The sequence below is a fragment of the Tasmannia lanceolata genome, unplaced genomic scaffold (assembly GCF_043159265.1).
Source record: "Tasmannia lanceolata isolate RefF3 unplaced genomic scaffold, GAP_Taslan_0.1 ptg000013l, whole genome shotgun sequence".
NCBI classification, from domain to species: Eukaryota; Viridiplantae; Streptophyta; class Magnoliopsida; order Canellales; family Winteraceae; genus Tasmannia; species Tasmannia lanceolata.
The window spans coordinates 43,566,920-43,587,315 of NW_027518690.1; the positions used below are offsets into that span (position 1 = coordinate 43,566,920).

The window sequence follows — 20,396 nt, forward strand, 5'->3', positions numbered from 1 at the left end:
AATTTACTTTTCTCTTTGCTCTGAAATATTTTTTTGTTGATGTGGCTAGTTATTGGTATTATTGATGCTTGTGTTATTAATGCCGAGTGCTATTTACTTCCCTAGTCACAGGAAGTAATGTTTAAAGCTCTTAAACTTCTCATATTTTCTTCCTCGTTCAGGTTTGTTATAGTCAAATTTGGTTGTCTACCACTGACAGATATGCTTAATTCGAGGAACTGATGGAATCACAAACTGCTACATGGTCGGTGTTTGTGAGGTTGTACATAGTGTTTGTATCTTTTGGTAATGTTGGTGTTTTTACTTATGTGGACGGAGAGCTTTTCAATTAGTTGTTGTTGCTGCTGGCTTGGAGTTGTTGGTACACTGGGTCACTGGCGATTTTTTTTAATTGTGAAGTCATTAATGATTGAGATGCATGTGAGATGGATATTTTAGACTTAGCACCCATTCTTTTTCTCCTTTATTGGTGAAAAAGTATGAAAATAAGCAGTTCTTTTTATTGATGCTTTTTCCCCACTTGAGCAGGGTGATGATGAATATGATGGGTGGTCTATATAAATCTAATTAAATTTATGATTGAGGTACACACTGCAATTTAAGCAGAGCTCCTTGAATTTTTTTTATATTTCAATTATGAAGTGGTCTCTGGTTGCTCTCTTTTGCTATACTTCCATTTGAAGGATGGTAACTATATCATCTCATTCAGGATAGGTGATGTGATTTGTACGAGCATAAGATTCAATGAAAGAAATGACTCAATCTTGGGTGGATAATGTGAACATGCCCTCAACATCGACTTCATCCTCTAGTTCTCAGCATGTGCTTCCTCAGTATCTACCCTCTTCTACCTCGAGACATGGGTGAGGATCCATGACCTTGTTTTCTTATAATGCTTGTCAATCTTTTTTTTATATTTCTAGAATGGCTTTTACTCCTGTAGAATTGTTTTAGGGGCTTCCAGTGTTCATGATAATGAGATGGTTATCTATATCTTTTTATCTATATTTCAGCTGAACCTGCCATTAATAGGTTCAATACAAGGAGGCATGGTAGTCATATGCAATGATTGGACTTTTATGTATGGGTTCTCGTAGCTAAATGGTTGCATATTCTGTTCTGAAATTAATATATTGCAGTGTCTTGAATGCACACCCGGTCATAGAACGGGCCCGGTTTACTTAAAAGAATGGGAAACTAGAAAATTGTCCAACCTGCTTCAGTCCAGTGGTTGAGCAAGTTAGGGTATGCAGTCGAACTAGTTAGTACTTGTCAGCAAGGTTTTAAATTTCGACCGAAATCCGAAATTTTGGGCCGAAATTTTAGGGGTATCTCCAAAAAATCTGTTTTTAATTATTATTTAATATTATCCCGAAATTTCAGCCGAAATTTTGGTAATTTCGACGAAATTTTGTACGTGATAAAATATAAACTAAATCGATTTGGATAGATTTCGAACAAAATTTCAGCCGAAATTTCGGTTTCGGTCCGGATTCCGAAACCAAAATTTAAAACCTTGCTCGTCAGCACCAACGGTTGTATTAAGGTTGGACCAAGGTTTTAAATTTCGGTTTCAGGCGAAATTTCGGCCCTTCCCGAAACCGAAATTTCGGCCAAAATTTGGTAAAAGCTCTCGAAATATTGTTTTTTTAAGCCGAAATTTCAGTAATTTCGGTCAAAATTTGATAAAGGATTAAAATAATATTAATTTATCAATTATTTCGCCAAAACTTCCGAAATTTGGTACATTTCGGAAATTTTGGTTTCGGTGCTATTTCGTTTCGGTCCTGACCGAAATCCGAAATCGGTCGAAATTTAAAACCATGGTTTGGAGCACCAGGCTTTCAAATTATTATAAAGTCACGAGTCATGACCAAACCATCAGTTAAACCAGTTTGTATGGAATGTACCACTTCACTGGGTGGGCCTCTGGTTTAGTTTTTAATAGATGAGATTTTGATAACTTGGTACAAATGGTTCATTTACGAGGCTTAGAACCTATATGGCCATCAGTTTTGAATTTCCAGCCCACCTCTCTGTTTCCAACTCGTGTTTGGATTCGGTAACTTGGCTAATCGATTTGACTGGCTTGCTGTGCTAACTGTAGTTTATTTTTTTCATCCGTGACATGCTGGATGTTGTCTACGCTGTGTTAAATTTCTAGCCCCGAGTCAAGTTTAGACCAGCAGGATCAGAGTATTGGACCCTCTAGTCACCATTTTAATAGATTCTGCTTTTTTATTTTTAATATAATTCATTTATATTCAGCGTTATTTCATATTTTGTCAGCAGCGGCAATGTCTTTCGATTGTTAGCATTGAGGGAGATTTCTCCGCGAACAAAACGCTCGTCAAAAAGGCTGTGGGGTGAAGCTTCTAAATGGAGTGTTGATTGCATTGGGCCAAAATGTGAAGCAACAGATGCAAGACATGGTCTTATTTCTTGGTAAGTTATCTTTAGAGGAATTCTAAACTGAGGGGCGCCCTTGCAAAAAAGGGGTTAAAGGGCGCCTCATTTGACTATACATCACCATCGTGCATTTATGATGGATGAAAGTCAAAGAGTATTAAATGCATTCTTGTGATTTATAGCCTTCACCCCATTTTTTGCAAGGGCACCCTTCAGCTTAGCATACTTATGTACTGCAACCATTATTCCTGTTTGTTTCTCATGCAATGCTCTGTATGGATTATTGATTTCAAGATATTCCTGCCAAAAAAATATAAACAACAAAGAAGCCAGACTATGTTCTATTAACTAGAAAATTCTAATTAAGACATTGACGACAAAATCCTATGTTTTACGCTGGTATTTGTTTGCAGAAACTATGTTATTTATCTGGAATGTAATCATTAACTCAGGTTAGAAGCAGAGTCATTGCGGCATTTATCAGCCAAGTATAGTCCTTTGTTACCTCCACCTAGGTCTACTATTGCTGCTGCCTTTAGTCCCGATGGAAAAGCTATTGCTTCTACGCAGTAAGTTGATGTCTCTTTGCTATCTATATTTTATTGATGCTGAGATTCCATGCTTCTTTTGTTGTTTATAATGTGTTCTGTTTCTGTTTTTTCAGTGGAGACCACACTGTTAAGATAATTGATTGCCAAACTGGAAGCTGCGTAAAGGTTCTGAGTGGCCATCGACGGACACCTTGGGTGGTAATCCTGCATTTGAAATTATGTGTCAGAGGATGCTCTTTATTTGTTTGCTCATTATTTCACAATTTATCATAAACCAAAGCTTTTCTGAGATAAAATGTAGGAACCACATTCTAATTAATTTTTTATGAAAAGCAGTTATTTCTAGGAGGGGAGAGTGGCTGCTATTTTGGTGGAAAGTAACTTTACAAAAAATGAGAGTGGCCCTATAGATCACCTGAATGAAATCCAGATAGAAGTCTTAAGCCTGATGGCAGAGTGCACCGTGATTTGATCACCTTCCTTTCCTTCCCAATTTTGTTTACCATACTTATGGTGATATGCACACATCATTCAAAAAAAAGAGTCAAACACAAATTCTGAGGTCAATCTCATTGATTACATGAAACCTTTTCAATTGAACACGGGGGCTGTTTGGATGTAGGGAAATTTTATATTGGAAGATATTTTCCATAGAAAATGAGTTTTCTAGCACCCTTAAAAAAAAAGAAGAGTTTTCTAGTATTTTGTCAACTCATTTCCATTATTTTTTTCCAAAATAAAAAATTTTCTTTTCTAGAAAAATTGCAACCCTACCAGACCCTGGAAGTTTATTTTCCTGAAATATTTTCCCGTGGAAAAAATCCATAATGTTTTGCCTAGAAGACCCCTATAAGAACTACATATTAATATCACACACCATATAAAATCTCTATATATGTATATATAACCATATTCAAATGCTAATCTAGGAAGTGAAATGTGAAATGAAGGAAAAAACAGAGGGGAAATGAGAAATATAGGGAAGCGATAGAAAATCGTAAGAGAAACCATTGAGAAAAAGTCTTAGAAAACCAGTTAGAAACGTCTAGGGAAACACATAAAACTGAAGGAAACCCCAAAATATGTGTAGATTTGGATTTTTTTTATAATTTTAAACTTCTACGAGCTTTTACGCATAATACATGCATTTATAATTTTCTTATATTTTTTATTTAAATTAGAGGCATACATAGATGATTAATGTATGTTCTTTACATATTTTTTTAAACTTATTTTTTATTTTTATTTCTATCTATTCTATTATTTTCCTTTTTAATATCTATCACATGATTTTTGGTGTGATTTCTGCAAAACGTTTTCTATACGTTTCTTAGACATTCACATACATTTTTGACGGGTTCACATACGTTTCACACATGTTTCAGATAAGTATCCTATATGTTTCCCATGTGTTTCTTAAACGTTTCCCCGTTTGTATTTCACATTTCGAAAATGCTCCCGAAACACGTTTCCCACTCGCCCCTGGCGCGCGCGCGCGCGCGCACACATACACACACATATATATATATATGAGGAAAGTCCTGTTTTGTGAACTATTACTGCAATTTAAAGCATCCTTTTTTGTTGTTTGAGCTTGTTGAGGTTATCTATTTTGCGTCGAAGCTTTTTCTGTGAAATAGCCCTTCTCCATCGTATGTTTTCTGCAGGTTAGGTTCCACCCAGTGCATCCAGAAATTCTTGCGAGTGGAAGCCTGGATCATGAAGTGCGCTTGTGGGATGCAAATACTGCAGAATGCATAGGATCGCGTGATTTTTGTAATTTCTTATACACCTTGTGTTTTTCAAAAAAAATGGCAGCACCAGTCTCCATTGTCCTCTTTTAAATTTCACTTGGTTTTCATTTCTTCGATTGATTTGTTTGCCACGATTTTTTTTTCATTTTTTTGGAACAGATCGTCCTATTGCTTCTATTGCTTTCCATGCCCAAGGAGAACTTCTTGCTGTAGCTTCAGGTCACAAGGTAAGAAATTCATATTTTGAATTCTCTATATTTATCTTGTGGAGACGTCTTCCTGCTCTTAGTGTTGTTTATTTCTGTGAGAGTTGGTTTTGTAATTTTTCCAGCTTTGACAGTGGCAATCCTTTTTTAGCTGTACATATGGCACTACAACAAGAGAGGAGAGACATCCTCACCGACCATTGTGCTAAAGACACGGCGTTCACTGAGGGCTGTGCATTTTCACCCGCATGCTGCCCCATTTCTCTTAACTGCTGAGGTGAAATTGTTTGCTGTTCACATTTAAGCCATGTTTGTCAACCATGAATCTTTTTTCCTGATAAATTTAGTTTCTCAAGTGGTGAGAGATGTGCAAGGCGGGTGGGAGGAGAGATTTGAGAGGGCACGGATGAGAAGAGGGTGAGAAAAGCCAGAAAAAAAGGGAAACAATAAACTCCACTCAAAATATGATTGATTTTTTCCTTGTTTTTTAGCCACTTAACACCCTCTACTCATTTGTGAGCTCTCAAATCTCTCCTCCCACCCACCTGCCCTACCCCTCTCTCACCACTTAAAAAAACTAAATTTAGCATTAAAAAAAATTCGTGGTTGCCAAACATGGCCTTAGTGATTTTTTTCTCTTTCTTCTACCTATAGTTCCTAATATAGTTGGCTGGTTGCAGGTCAACGATCTTGACTCCCCAGATTCGCCAATTACACTAGCAACATCTCTGGGATACTTGAATTATCCTCCTCCTGCTGTACTTTTCGCAAATGGTAATTCCAGTGCCCATCCAAGTTGGGAAGCTAAAGTACCTCTTATACCTGTCCCTTGCTTGTTCTGGCCTACATTGGTAAAACATAGTGGAAGGCCATCTTTGCAACCTGATTATTTGGTTCCCCCTATGGATATGTCTCCCGTGTTACCTTCTACTTCAAATCCTGTACGAGAAGACACAATTGCAAATTATTTGCTTAGTGAAACGGAGACTGCAGTTTCTGACTCTGTTATGGACACTACAGAGACCCCTGAAAGACATCCTGGTGGCGGCATTCGGCAAAGTAGCTCTCCCGGCATAGTAGAGAATTCAGATAATGCCAACAATATACCACCACACATCTTCCAATCTAATGGAGTATCTCCGCGGATACCCATCGGGCAATCTGGGCCTCCTTCAAATCTTTCTGGAAATACGGACCCTCAAATGCTCCTAAGAAGCGTTGAGGTTGGACAACTTCACCAGTTCTTCTCGTTTGGGGATCCGGCATGCTGGGAACTACCTTTTTTGCAGGGGTGGTTAATGGGTCAAACCCATGCTGGTCTACATCCCGTGCTATCTTTGAATGATGGGCCCCAGGAAAATTCGTTTGGAATGCGAGGAGCTGGATCTGAGTTATTGTCAACTGATTTGCTCGCTACTCTTAATGTGGAGATTCCATTGGCTTCTGCAGTAATGGCTACCGGTTTTAGCCAATCCAGAGGCACTGGGCGGTCTGGTTCTCGACATCGTTCACGCTCCCGTTTGATGGGTACCGCAGAATCTGGGGAAGGTGCTACTTTTATTAATATTGCAAATGGTGTTAGTGATCCTCAACCTGGTGTCGGTAGAATTGAATCTGAACTTGCCAAATCACTGGCTGCCGGATCATCCGCCGAATTACCTTGTACCGTCAAGCTAAGAATATGGCCACACAATATACAAGATCCCTGCGCGCCGCTTGATGCAGATACATGCCGCCTAACTGTACCACATGCTGTCCTTTGTAGGTATAGCCTTTTTATGAAACTATAACTTCATGAACTAATCATCAATTCCAAAAACAAAAGAAATAAATCATGGTGTTGTCCTTTGTTTCACTTGTTATCATTTGTATGTATAGCCTTTTTATGTGATTAAAAGTTAATGACCTTATCATCATTTTTTTTTCTAAAAAAAAGAAGAAAATATTGCGGTGGTCTCTATTTCGCCTGTTATCCTTGATAGTTATCATCTTGTGTGATGCGATAACTTGTTATGATAGGTGGGAAAATGTAACTATTGCCCATGTTTTAGCATATGCCTTAAGGCCTTGATAGCGGTTGCAAGCAAAAAAAAATTCATGAACAAGCCCATGATTCAACAAAGATGATTTGGAAGAAAAGTAGGTCAACCGAGATTTAAAAGTAACCCGAAGGCGAATGAAACATCATGCTAATGTTAACGGTGGGCTTTACAAGGCTTCATTTGTCACAAAAATGGCATTGGGTGTATATGATTTATAGTTTTTTAGTGATTTTTATCTACTTTTTGGTTAAATTTTAAGTAGGTTTTGGTGGGTCATGTGTAAAGAAAACATGAATAGTAGTTTCTCCAAAGGGTGTCACAAAGGCTATTGCAAAGATTCAAATGTCAACTTCAGTCACTGTGGAAGTGGAAACATATATTTTGGTGGAAATCCTATAAAACTGTAAAACAATGGAATGAAAGTTTATGGAGGTCCATGCAATTTTTTTCGGATTTAAAAAAAATGGAAGTCCATTCAGATTTAAGATGAAACTTCAGAAAGTGGTAGAATAATCACAAATATACACTTAGAAACCATTGCATTTGCATAAGCAAGAAAACCATCCATAATAGTTTACCAAGATCGAACATCTATTGACATGTGCTATCACATATATATATGAAACTGTTAGGTTCATTCTCAGCTCAAAACATATAGTGTACATATAGTGTTTGTTGATTCAAAAGACACTCTTATCACGCCCAAAGGCTATCAATGAAGAGGCATAACAATGATCAAACATCTTTTGCACACGGTGGATGAAGCATCCGATGAAAACATTTTTTCAAGGGTGATGGCCAAATGACAATTGGAAGAGGAAAAGCAGCATGAACCATGCAATACACACTGACTCATGATGGGAGATGATGTACTTGTTACCATTGTTGCATAAGATGAGCGTATGTGAATGCTTAGATGGATGTGTGGCCACACAAGGTTAGATAGAATTAAAAATGAAGACATCCGTAAAAAGGTGGGGGTGGCACCAATTGAGGAGAAGATGAGAGAGCACCGCTTAAGATGGTTTGAGCATATCCAACGTAGGCCTTTGGATGCTCCAGTGAGAAGAAGTGACTCATGCCAAGTTGATGGAGCTTAGTTGAGTTGAGTTGAGGTACAAAAAGGAAGTGTGGTGTGGTGTAGTGTCCTTGGATGCATGTCACATATTGTTAAGGAGACTGACAATATTATTTGGATGCAACTGAGAGAGAGAAAACCACAGTTTTTGGTGAAGGATGGAGAAAAATCACACTTTGCCAATAAAGGAAGATTTTAACATAAATCTTGTAAAGAGAGTGTTCTAGTTTTCTTAATTTGCAAAAGATCATGAACGAAAATGAAGAATTGGGAATTGAGAATACATTGGAGATTAAGGATGCTATTCAATTAATATTTCTCAACTCTACAATGCCCTTTCTCAAAAAATTATGGAGATTTGGTTGTATAAAACAATGAAAAACGTGAAGATAAGCTTCCTGAATCGAAGTTGGTCGCATATATGACAGTGACGGAGAAGAAAAAAGAAAATATGGAATTGTTGAGAATGAAAGAATGAAGCAAGTCTTGATTTCTATTTTTGGAAATAGTTCTCTTGAAATAAAAATTGTTCCTAAATCAAGTATGTTTTTTGAAGAAAAATATTCCTTTTGTGAAGTATACTTTTTGTGAATTTTTATTTTTTAAAGATTGGAAGAGCTTGGTCCAATCCTAAAAGTATTCTTTGTTAAATCAAATTCGAAGGATTGAAGTCTTTTTGAAGACTGACGAAAGATAATTTATATGGTTGAAAATAAGTGAATCAAATAATTGAGTCTTTATTATTAGGTAGCAAAGTAAAGCTTGAAGGAAAATTCAAGGTTGATGAATTCTAGTATTTCTTGGTTGTTGTAACCTTGAGATATAGACAATGTCAATGCTTAAACATTTCCAAAGATGGTTGATTATCATGAAACAAGGAAGAACAAGCCTACAATCGAAGGTCTATGTTTTCCTAAAGAGTGCTTGCGAAAGTTTGACTACTATTAATTGGTGGCACTTGAAGATGCAGACTACGGGGTGAGATTTTTTTTTCAACCTTGGGGGAACTAATGCAAGAAATGATATTGAACATGCCCATGATTCAACAAAGATGATTCAAAAGAAAAGAGAGCTGACTAAGATTCAAAAGTAAGCCGGAAGGCAGCTAAACATCATGTCAGTGCCAATGGGACCTATAGAACTCCATTGATCACAAAAAATGGTAGGCTATTTAATATGATTAAGGGAGTTTTTAGTTATTTTTGTTTATTTTCAGGCTTCGAATTCCGATATCTCCTAAATTTAAGACACTTCCTATTTTTTATTTTGAGCTGCTCTAATATAGAAACTTAGGTTACTAAGGTTGATCTAAAGATTGAAATCGAATCTATACCAATGGCTAAGATTAAACTAAGGTTTTAAGGTGTTTAAGGCCTATAAATATGATGTTTTGATGTATTTTTCAAGAGGTTATTGAATAGTTACAATTCTTTCTGAGTGAGTTTTGGGTTTTACCCTGCTTTGATCATATTACGAACAAGCAAAATCTCCAGCCTATTCATATGCAGTGTTTTTTGATATTTTCACATCATTTAAGTCCTCCAAATGAACCATTTGAGGTGCTAGCAAGTAACTGGATATTGCATTTGAGTACCTCTTGTGGCTACTTCCTCCTTATTTTGACATATATTATATTTTATGATCTACAGTGAGATGGGGGCCCACTTTTCGCCTTGTGGGAGATTTTTAGCAGCCTGTGTTGCTTGTGTGTTTCCTCGCATGGAAGCTGATCCTGGATTACAATCGCAGGTGCACCATGATGCCACGGGACTTTCAACATCCCCAACACGACACCCAATTTCAGCTCACCAAATCATGTATGAGCTTCGGATTTATTCCCTTGAGGAATCGAGGTAAAGCTTCAAACCTTTCACTTCTCTCCATTGTATATTCATTTTATATCTGTTGCCCTTTCTAAATATTGTTTCATATCTCCATAATGATTTGATTTTCTTTTTGGATACATAGCTTTGGTTTGGTGCTTGCCTCGAGGGCAATCAGAGCTGCTCATTGCCTGACTTCCATTCAGGTTAGTTGCTTTTTTTGGAGACTGTTGTGAATTATTGGTTTATTTCTTCATAGTTATTGGTTCACTTTATCTATGAGTATTCTTTTTTACTTAAGAGTTATGGAACTTTTATATCACTATCACATCATTACTTTAGTATTGTGTATGTATTGAGAACACCCACACTGTACAATTGCTCTCGTCTGCCAGGCATATCATCATTTTGGCTAGAAAATTCTCTCCATCAATCATGATGCTTACACCTGAGGTTTCTACAAACCCATGCATTTGACCATATAGTCACGCAGAGTTGCAACTCAACTCAACTCAACTAAGCCTTTGTCCCAAACTAGTTGGGGTCGGCTAATGAATCCTTTAGAATTTTTTTATGGAGAAGGTGAAAGGATCTACCCAGCTCAAATTGACTAGTCTAATCCTAACACTAGTTGGGTTCGTCTACATAGATCATCTTCTTTCATTCTCCCCTATCCAAGGTCATGTTTTCTGTCGTGTTCCTAGCCTTTAAGTCTTTCCTCACTGTCTCTACCCAAGTTGTTTTCGTTCTGCCCCTACCTCTTTTTACTCCATCAACTTGGCACGAGTCACTTCTTCTCACTGGAGCATCCAAAGGCCCCTACGTTGGGTATGCCCAAACCATCTTAAGCTGTGCTCTCTCATCTTCTCCTCAATTGGTGCCACCTCCACCTTTTTACGGATGTCTTCATTTTTAATTCGATCTAACCTTTTTACGCACATCCATCTAAGCATTCGCATCTCTGCTACACTCTTCTTATGCACATGCTGCTTCTTGGTGGCCCAACATTCTGAGCCGTATAGCATGGCTAGCCTCACAACTGTCTTATAAAACTTGTAGAGTTGACTTTTCAAAATTGCAGAACTGGAATAGTTCGAAGAAGGTGAAAGAAGACAATAAATAATAGGCGGGTTTGTAATTCCCGATTATGTGAGAGGATGTTACATTCTTTAACAGTCATGAAAATTGGGTCCTTTTTGGTGACAATATGAGTTCAACAAGCCCCACTTTATAGTGATAAATAAAGGGAAATGACATTTTCACCCCTTTTTTACTTGGAACAAACCCTCTAGTGTAAAACAATAGCCATAAATACTAGGGTTGCAACTCGGATCAGGCGGGTTGGGTTTTCAAGAACCCTACCCTACCCGAGAAACTATCTCGGGTCGGGTCGGGCTTTTTTAGGAAAACTCATGATTCTGAAACCTGGCCCTACCCGAGATAGTTTGTCGGGTTGGGTCGGACCGGGTCGCCTATAAATAATAGGCGGGGTGTAATTCCCACTTTTCACCTTAGGAAGGAGCTTCCAGGGAGCGCGATCCCGAAGAGATGGACACCGCTACCATGGCGCTTCCAACCTTCTCTTATTACTCCATAGTACCCCAATCACCAATTTACTTGCATCAAACTCCTCCAAATGTTCATAGTTCATTGGAGCAAGTACATAGGCAAATCTTCAAATGGCATGAGGAAAGATGGCATGAAAATGAAGACGGTTAGAAATTACTACTTTTTCATGTTCTTAAATTTTGAAGGATATATATATATATATATATATATATATATATATATATATATATATATATGAAGATGGTTAGAAATTACTATGTTTTGATGTACTTGAATTTTTGAAAGACATGATGAAAATATTGCATTAACGCTCCCACGACGCTCCCAACCTTTGACTCTTCTAGACCCTCACGCTTCTCCGCCCCCGTACCTGCACCCGATTCGTGCTTCTACTATTGACCCAAAAGTTTCATTCATGAGGCCCCAGACATCACACTCCCATGCAGCACCATAGCATTTTTCTGCTTCTATAACACAAGTTGAATTTTCACCATGGATGGTGCATTGATTTAAATAGCAGTTCAGAGTTTAGGCGTTTTAGTGCTAAATATTGTAATGGTTATATTTCATTTAAATCTTTATCGATGTCATTTATAAACAACTAAACTTGTATAGTAATTGATGCAGACGAATTCCACTTGACCTATTTGGAGGAATTTTGCATCTTCAAGCATAATTTCTTGTATGAATTCGGTATTTCGAATTTGCTTAAATGCAAACTTCACACAATTATGGTTCATTTTAATCTTTATCTATGACATCATGAACTAAACTGGTAATATTCTTAGATAGAAGGCAATAATAAACTGCCAACCCGTAAGTAGTTGATGCAGAAGTATTTCAATTGAGTCCATATTGGCCCAATTATAGGAATTCTACATGTTCGAGCATAATTTCTTATATGAATTCAGTATTTCGAATTGCTTGAATGCAGCCTATACACAATTTTAGGGATCTTGTGTTGAACTTGTACTTCAATTTTGTATCTGCAGTTTTCACCCACATCCGAGCACATATTATTGGCGTATGGTCGTCGCCATAGTTCTCTTCTTAGAAGCATTGTTATTGATGGGGACACAACAGTACCTATTTACACAATTTTGGAGGTAGAATCTTACTTCTTTTCCTCTCATCTTTTATGTCTTTTGAGTTGAAACTTCTGTTTATTTACATGTGCACATTTGAAACCTGAAGACGTGATTATTAATTCCAGTTCTCTTGGTTATCTGAAGTGTGGCTCATCTGCTGGATGTTGATGCAAGCTTTTGCTTAATTTTGAACAAGCTAACAATTTCATGTATGATATGGGCAAACCATTTTTTTCCTTTTTCATATTTAGTATGGTGGAAGTAACAAAGTTTTCGTTTTTCGTTTCTTTATTGTTTTCTCATGTATTTAGGGTCTATCTCAGCTTCGAAAGCCTTTTTCTTCTTTACCTGAATTCCCCTTTTGATATTTATACAGCGAGAGTAAGGAAAATGAAAGAAGAGGCCAATAATTTCTTATAAAAAAAGACCGCTAATTCATGGATGGAATTAAATGAATATAAACGATTGAATATTATTACTTTTCACCTTATTTGAAAGAGAGGTGGTGAATCAATACCCCAATGAACTGGACTGATGGAGTCAGTTTGCTTTTATGTTTGTTTACTAGGTTCCATCACATAGATCTATTCATCACATAAAGATGCTTGTATTGCTGTTCACTTGTATTTATATCTTCTTCTTCCCAGACCCCGCAATGGTAGGAGCCTCGTGCGCTGGGCCACCCTATGGTGTAGAGGGACCGTTTAACATCTTATGTAATGCCATCAGTTTTATGATCCATGAATCTGCTAGTTTCTTTTCTTAGGAACAAGGATAATTTATCCTTGTAATTGACATAGCTATTGACACTTTAGTTAACAAAAGACTCATAATGGTCATGTGCATAGGATGGGCGGTCTGGTAATCTAAACGTAAACAAAAGACTTATAATGGTTACATGCATAGCGGGACTCACCAACCATTGGACTTCCTAGAATGTCATGAAATCTGTCACACTCGGCAATCTCTGCCCCTCTTGTGAACTTACTGTTTTTCTTTTTTGTTTTTGCCTTTTTAGTAGAATTTCATAATCTTTCAAAAAAGAAACCCATCATACTTTGAAGATACCCTCAGTTGTCGATTTCATCTCGTTTCAGCCAAAACGGCCAAAACATCTCGTTTCGTCGAGAAAACCGGAACTGAATAGGGATATATTTCATTTCATCCGGTGTTTCGTCGTGCTTCGGCTTGTTTCGGCTGAAACACTGTATTTCATTATGTTTCGTGGCCATTTACTTAGGATTTACATGTACATAGGAGAATGCTTCCTTTTTAGATTTATTAAAAATAGTTTTGAAGACCCAATTCTAAAAGGGCAAAAAAATACCAACTTCAAGTTCTAATACAGAATTCGACCTTTTTGGATGTTTCGGGCATGGTCAAAATCTTAACTTCCAAATGATGGGTTATTTTTCCAATTTTAAAAATTCATAAATTCTATCATGTCCAAACATTATTAAATCCCAAAAGTCCGGTAAAAAAATCTCATAATTTGGTCTCTAAATTTTTTTTATCTAGTCAAGTACCAGTCACCAGTCACCAGTCAACACAGGCATTCAGCTGAGATTGATTTTTCTTTAAGTAAATGTTGTATCTTTACAACCTTGATGTTATGATGGATCGGGTTCAGAGGATGGCCATGTTCCAATTTGTAGCAATTTTTTATTTTTTGGATTTTTTAAAGGGAAATGATTTCAGTGCTCCATTGTTTTGATAAACATGCGCTCCACTTGTTTGTCGTGTAGTATTTAAAGGCCTTTAAGAGTTTTTTTGAGAACCGTAATATTCCTCTGACAGCCCTTTAAATACTACACGATAAAAATCGGAGCGCTTGTTTATCAAAACAGTGGAGTGCAGAAATCATTTCCCTTTTTAAATTCTAACTATTAAAAAAAAATTCTCCGATCGTAGCGTCTTTTTCGAAACAAAACCTCGAAACGTTTGAAACACCGAAACGTTCCGTTCCACCGACCAAAACGAAATGGAATCGACAACCAAGGCATAGAGGAAATGCGAGATATTTATGAGGCTTTTTACCCAAGCCCAACTATTTGGAACATGATACAACTAATTAGAATGTCATGAAATTTGGCACTCTTTGAAGTGTCCACAATATAGAGGAACTTTTATGAATCTATATGACGCAATTAGTTCAAAACAAGAGCTTGACCTAATGTGATGACTTTCTAAATATCAATGATCAGTTTGGAGTGGAAATGTTGGCCCCTTAAAAAGGGAACTTGTTGTGATCTAACCATAATCTTAGCCATTACATTTAGTTTTTTTCTTTCTGTTGGACTATTGGGCATGTGTTATTTTCCATTTAGCTAGTATTTTATTGATTTATTAGCATTTTTATTGAGTCTAGATGTGGGAGATGTCTACATTAGCTTATGACCCACATTACCTTTTTCCATGGCCTACTTATCCTTTTAAAACCATCTTTATAGCCATTCAAAAAAAAAAACCCATCTTTATAGCCCTTTTGCCTTGACCCACTTATTTCTAATTTCCAATTAGCTAAACCTCCCTAAAGATCCACTTAAAGCCTTTTTAATGCCTTTTCTTTTAACCTATTGGTCAAATACAGGGTCCCACCACTTAAATAACTCAATCCCTTAATATAAATACCCTGAACACCCTCCTAAATAAGGTCAACTTTAGAAAATGTGAAGAAACTCTATCCCATCTCTCGCCTCTTTGCTCTTCGCCCTCTCTTTAACTCTCTAATCGACCTTCCCGTGGTTTAATTCTTTTCCCTTTTCTTTTCTTCCCTTCATCTCTCATTTTTATTGAGCCTAGATGTGGGAGATGTCTACATTAGCTTATGGCCCACATTGCCTTTTTCCGTGGCCTACTTATCCTTTTAAAACCATCTTTATAGCCCTTTTGCCTTGACCCACTTATTTCTAATTTCCTATTAGCTAAACCTCCCTAAAAACCCACATAAAGCCTTTTTAATGCCTTTTTCTTTTAACCTATTTGTCAAATACAGGGTCCCACCACTTAAATAACTCAATCCCTTAATATAAATACCCTGAACACTCACCTAAATAAGGTCAACTTTAGAAAATGTGAAGAAACTCTCCCATCTCTCACCTCATTGCATCTTTGCCCTCTCTTCATCTCTCTAATTGACCTTCCCCGTGGTTTAATTCTTCTCCCTTTTCTTTTCTTTTCTTCATCTCTCCGACTCTGTTACTCACACGCTGATGTTTCTTCCTTCTCGGTTCGGTTTATAAACCGTTACCCTTTTTTCTCTTATCTTTCTCCTCCTTGTACATGGACACGAACTCCCCCCAGGTAAAACCAAGACAGCTCGGGTGAGTCAACCATTGACTCATTCGAGTCAATAAAATTGTTAGACTTTGGAGCGGACTACACTGAAACCTTCTCTCGTGCTGCGAAGATTCCCTTTGTTCGTGAGATGAACTTGCACCTCTCACTAGGCTGCAGTCATCCAGATCCTTAAGTACTTAAATGGTGCTCCAGAGAGAGGTTTGTTGTTTAAAAGGCATGGGCATGTGAAGATTGAAGGATTCTCTTATGTAGATTGGGCTGGATCTCCAGCAAATAGGAGATCCACCATTGGATATTGTTCCTTTGTAGGAGGTAACTCGGTATCGTGGTGTAGCAAGAAACAAGTCCAGTGCTGAAGCAGAGTACATGGTCATGGCTCACACGAGTACGGAACTCATTTGGTTGCGTTCCCTTTTGTCTGAGATTGGTATACCTCCCTCTTCTCCTTATGATAATAAGGCTGCAATTCATATTGCTACAAATCGCGTCTTTCACGAACGAATGAAGCGCATTGAGGTCGACTGCCATTTCATTTGTCTGAGAATCCAGAAGGGGGAGATATCTACAGTTTTCACTCGATCCACAGATCAGCTGGTTGACATGTTTACAAATCCGTTAAGAAAAGCTAAGTCGAGTGATATTTGTAACTAGCTAGGAATGTATGATGTATACATTCCAGCTTGAGGGGGAGTGCTAGAATACATGTGTAATGCCTAAGGGCATAGTTGACTTTGTACTCCTCTTTTATATAAATACCATGAGGGGGAGGTCTCTCCTCACTCGCTCTTTTTTTCTCACATTCTCTCATCTAACAAAGGTGTATGATTGAGTTGTTATGTTAAAAAATGAGTCGACTTCTGTGACTCAATGATTCACTCGAGAACTTTTAGACAGTGGTCACTACATGCAAGAGTGAAAAGTCTTTGGATATATTGGATTGATCGAACTACTTGATAATATCTTTCTTGGACTCATCAATAGAAGAACCTTAAAATATTTTTCGGTGTACCAGCATTTTTATGTTTCATTGGTTTTTTTTTTTTTTTTTTGGTATTTCCGTTTGCCACTTGTTGAACCCTGTTTCATTTTATGTGATTTCCAGGTTTATAGAGTTTCAGATATGGAACTTGTGAGAGTTCTTCCTAATGCGGAAGATGAAGTTAATGTTGCATGCTTTCATCCATCAGTTGGAGGTGGGCTTGTTTATGGGACTAAGGTAAAAACATTGGAGAACTGACTGGCATTTGTTTTAAGGAATCACCTACTCACTATATCAAACTCACAGGTTGTTGTTTTTTATTTATTCCAGGAAGGGAAGCTTAGAATCCTTCAATATGATGGTAACTATGGCATGAATTGCACGATCCCAAATATCTTTCTCGAGGAAAATATGCTTGAGGTAGAACAGGATTCGAGTTTGCACTTGATTTTAATCATGAAATAATTCTTACTTTTATCATTTTACTCCAAACTCCAAAGCTTTCCTGACATGTTTTTTCAAAAAAAAAAAAAAAAACAAGAACAAAAGATAACCAAAAAAGAAGAAGAAAGAAAGGCTTTGCTAACACGGTTGGTTGTTAATTAAATGCTTCTGTTCTTTAATAAGACGTTCTTAGGTGTTGTTCACACTTCATAGCTTAATAGCTTACTTTTCTTGGTGGTAGATATTTTTAATCTGTGACCATCTTATATGTGTGCACCATCTTTTTGCTATGAATTCTTCAACATGTAGCCTTCTATTGACGAATTTACTTACAAAGAGGGGGAGAGAAGGTTTGTTGGCTCTGGGAAATTGTTTGTTTCACCTCTTTCAGGAATCAGACTCAAGACTAGCCTCTCGCATTTCTTAACACGTGAATTGAAACTCCCACTTTTTTCTAACCATTTAAAACTATTTATGCCAATTTGTTCTTTTTAACCTTTAGAATGTGGATATTATGATTTATTAGTATGACCCTGTCAGACAGAAATTGGTTGTTGGCCTGTAATGATCCTTAAATGGTTGGCCTTCGCGCAGTTTGGCCAAGTTGCTTGGTTTACCAGGAGCTGAGCACTGTAGGACTTGTTGAATTTTAGGTGACACAAAGAAGCTGGATTAACTGGCGCACATGGTTTTTTTATATCCTATTTTAAAAAATCTCTCGAGTCATTGACCTGGGTACTAAACCTCTCTCTCTCTCTCTCTCTCTCTCTCTCTCTCTCTCTCTCTCTCTCTCTCTCACACACACACACACACACACACACACACACACACACACACACACACACACACACACATTGATACAAACATGACGCCAAACAATCTTATTTTTGTAATTGGATTTTTTAAGTTGTATGTTCTAGACATTGAGTTATATTATACTAGAACATTTCAACATACCCAACTGCTAATGTGGATTCAACTCATTTTGCTATAGTTCGTTTTGTGGTCCTGACCAAAGAAGGGTCTTGCTCTAATAATAACATCAGTTGGGATGTTAACCATCCAATCGATTTCAGGAAGGATAAACTAGTGGCTTTTTTGAGAGAAATAACAAGGACTTCATTAACTTGAAGAGGCTTCCCAGGGGCAGGTTCAGGTGACCCCAAAACAGAAAATACACAAGGGACCTTTATAAATATATAGGCAGCAGCTGAGCCCAAAAATACCTAAACTAAGCAGCAATACCAAAAGTGTAAAACAGTACTTGAATGATGCTACAATGCTCTCCATTCTATTCTCTAGGTTAGAGAGAAAGGATTCCCAATTTTCAATCAACAATGTATCCATTCTATTCTCTAGGTTAGCCAATGTATCCACTGCCTCATTTGCACTCCTAGGAATGCATTTGAATGGAGGGTTTAATTCCTGGATGACGCCTGAGTTTTATTGTTGACTGGCTAATTTCTACAGACCCAGAGATGACCTCTTCGCCCAAGCAATTGTGTTCGATGAATTTCCTTCCATGTTGGTCGGGCCCGAAAAACTACTAGAAAAACTCTACCTAATGCTTCATCCGAGTTCTTAATTCCGGTCGGGCCCGAAAATACCTTTAAAATCTCATGTTGGCTATTATTTCTAAACACCCCGTGTGCTCACCGGACCCGGATTGCCTTTTGAACTCCCATCAAAATTAAGTTTTATGAAATTTGACAACAGGGAGATCCCTCTTGGGGGAAAGGGTTGCATTCAGGTATGCGCCGAATTACCTACATATCTTCCTCAGAAGAATCAGACCATTGTAGTTCTTATTAAGCTACAATTTTCTCCAATCTATTACTTTGAGCAATCAACTTCTGATTGTGAAAAAATGTCACCAATGGAAAGAAACCCATTGCAACCAAACCGAGTTCTTAGTTGAACTTGTGTTTTTAAATTGGTTCGTACATTTCATTTGATTTCTCTTGATTAATGAAATCGATGAGCCTGGTGAAGATCGTCTAAGAGCAAAACAACATTAAATACTTGTCAATTTTATTTTTAACTATATATCCCGTTGAAGTAGCCCTCTTACAAATTTCTGAGCTCAAGCTCAAAAATTCTATCTGAGGTAGAGTTTTTGTATAGGGCATCTCTCATGTTGTTTGACTCATCCAAGCCATTCATTCCATAGAAGCTGACATAGATAGGTTGTTCCTAAGAAACCATCTCCATAGGATCCTCCTAACCGTTCGATCTGTAGAGGCACAAAATGGACCACTTTATAGACGTCCACTTTAAACCTCCACAAATCAACGCTTACCATGATCCTATGAAGATGATTTCTTAGGTACACCCTATCTATTGTAGGTCCTATAGAATCAATATCTAACATAACCCAAACAACATAGGCAGCCACCCTATTTAAAAACTCTACCTCATAAATTCCATTTTAAACCTCCACAAATCAGCGAAATCCGTCAGAGAGGGAAGAGGGAGTGTCGTCGGAGTGCTCTTTTGAGAGGTGTCGCTGGGTTTTTCAAAACCCTAGAATCCGAGAGAGAGAGAGAGAGAGAGAGAGAGAGAGAGAGAGAGAGTTTCTGTTTACGCTATTTGCTTTTAACTTTGTAGGGCTGAGATTAGAAGGTGTTTGATCCAACGGTTTTTTAATAGGGAGGACTAGATAAGCTTATCTAGGGGACTAACTAGTAAAACTTTCCTCATATATATATATATATATATATATATATATATATATATATATATATATATATATATATAATCATTGATATTCTGGATTTCCATGTGCATTCTGAAACGTGAAACTCTTCCAAGTAACCCTGTATGCTTATTGTTGCTAAAGGTGTTGATGAACCATTAAGTTAAATGCCTCTCACTTTTTAAAGAAAAATGGGACACTGTTCAGAAGTTCAAGCATTATATGTATGTTATATGTTGAATGCATGGTCTAGATTCTGAGGTTTCTCTACATTTGTTTTGTTGAAAATAGTAATTCACAAACCATTTCCTCTTATATATATATATTCTCATTTGTACTTTATTCCTTCTTAAGTTTTCTTTAAAGTTGATGTTGCCTTTCACTCAAGTAAATTTGCTGCAAGCTGTTAATGGAAATAATTATTTACTTTTGCTCAATTTTATTCCACATGGATCTCT

At 37.2% G+C, this 20,396-nt stretch overlaps 2 protein-coding genes across 10 annotated transcripts in view; one reads left to right on the plus strand and one right to left on the minus strand.

Annotated features, from left to right (window-relative positions):
* LOC143890185 (uncharacterized) overlaps positions 1-20,396 on the minus strand; it is an 83,534-nt gene that overhangs the window by 40,374 nt on the left and 22,764 nt on the right. The gene's annotated exons all lie outside the window — the stretch shown is intronic.
* The window catches only part of LOC143890184 (uncharacterized), a 29,349-nt gene that overhangs the window by 6,792 nt on the left and 2,161 nt on the right, over positions 1-20,396 (plus strand). Inside the window, exons 2-16 of one of the 8 annotated variants that reach the window (XM_077394765.1) lie at positions 529-584; positions 710-863; positions 2,290-2,445; positions 2,862-2,978; positions 3,074-3,158; positions 4,628-4,736; positions 4,874-4,941; positions 5,072-5,197; positions 5,601-5,694; positions 5,941-6,685; positions 9,690-9,893; positions 10,009-10,069; positions 12,425-12,538; positions 16,923-17,036; positions 17,130-17,219. In XM_077394765.1, the coding sequence (XP_077250880.1) occupies positions 745-863; positions 2,290-2,445; positions 2,862-2,978; positions 3,074-3,158; positions 4,628-4,736; positions 4,874-4,941; positions 5,072-5,197; positions 5,601-5,694; positions 5,941-6,685; positions 9,690-9,893; positions 10,009-10,069; positions 12,425-12,538; positions 16,923-17,036; positions 17,130-17,219 (2,202 nt within the window). In that variant the 5' untranslated portion in view covers positions 529-584; positions 710-744. Of the gene's footprint in view, positions 1-294; positions 421-528; positions 585-709; positions 864-2,289; positions 2,446-2,861; positions 2,979-3,073; positions 3,159-4,627; positions 4,737-4,873; positions 4,942-5,071; positions 5,198-5,600; positions 6,686-9,689; positions 9,894-10,008; positions 10,070-12,424; positions 12,539-16,922; positions 17,037-17,129; positions 17,220-20,396 lie in introns of those variants that run through there. The other 7 variants (XM_077394760.1, XM_077394763.1, XM_077394758.1 and 4 more) reach the window with 7 other exon arrangements.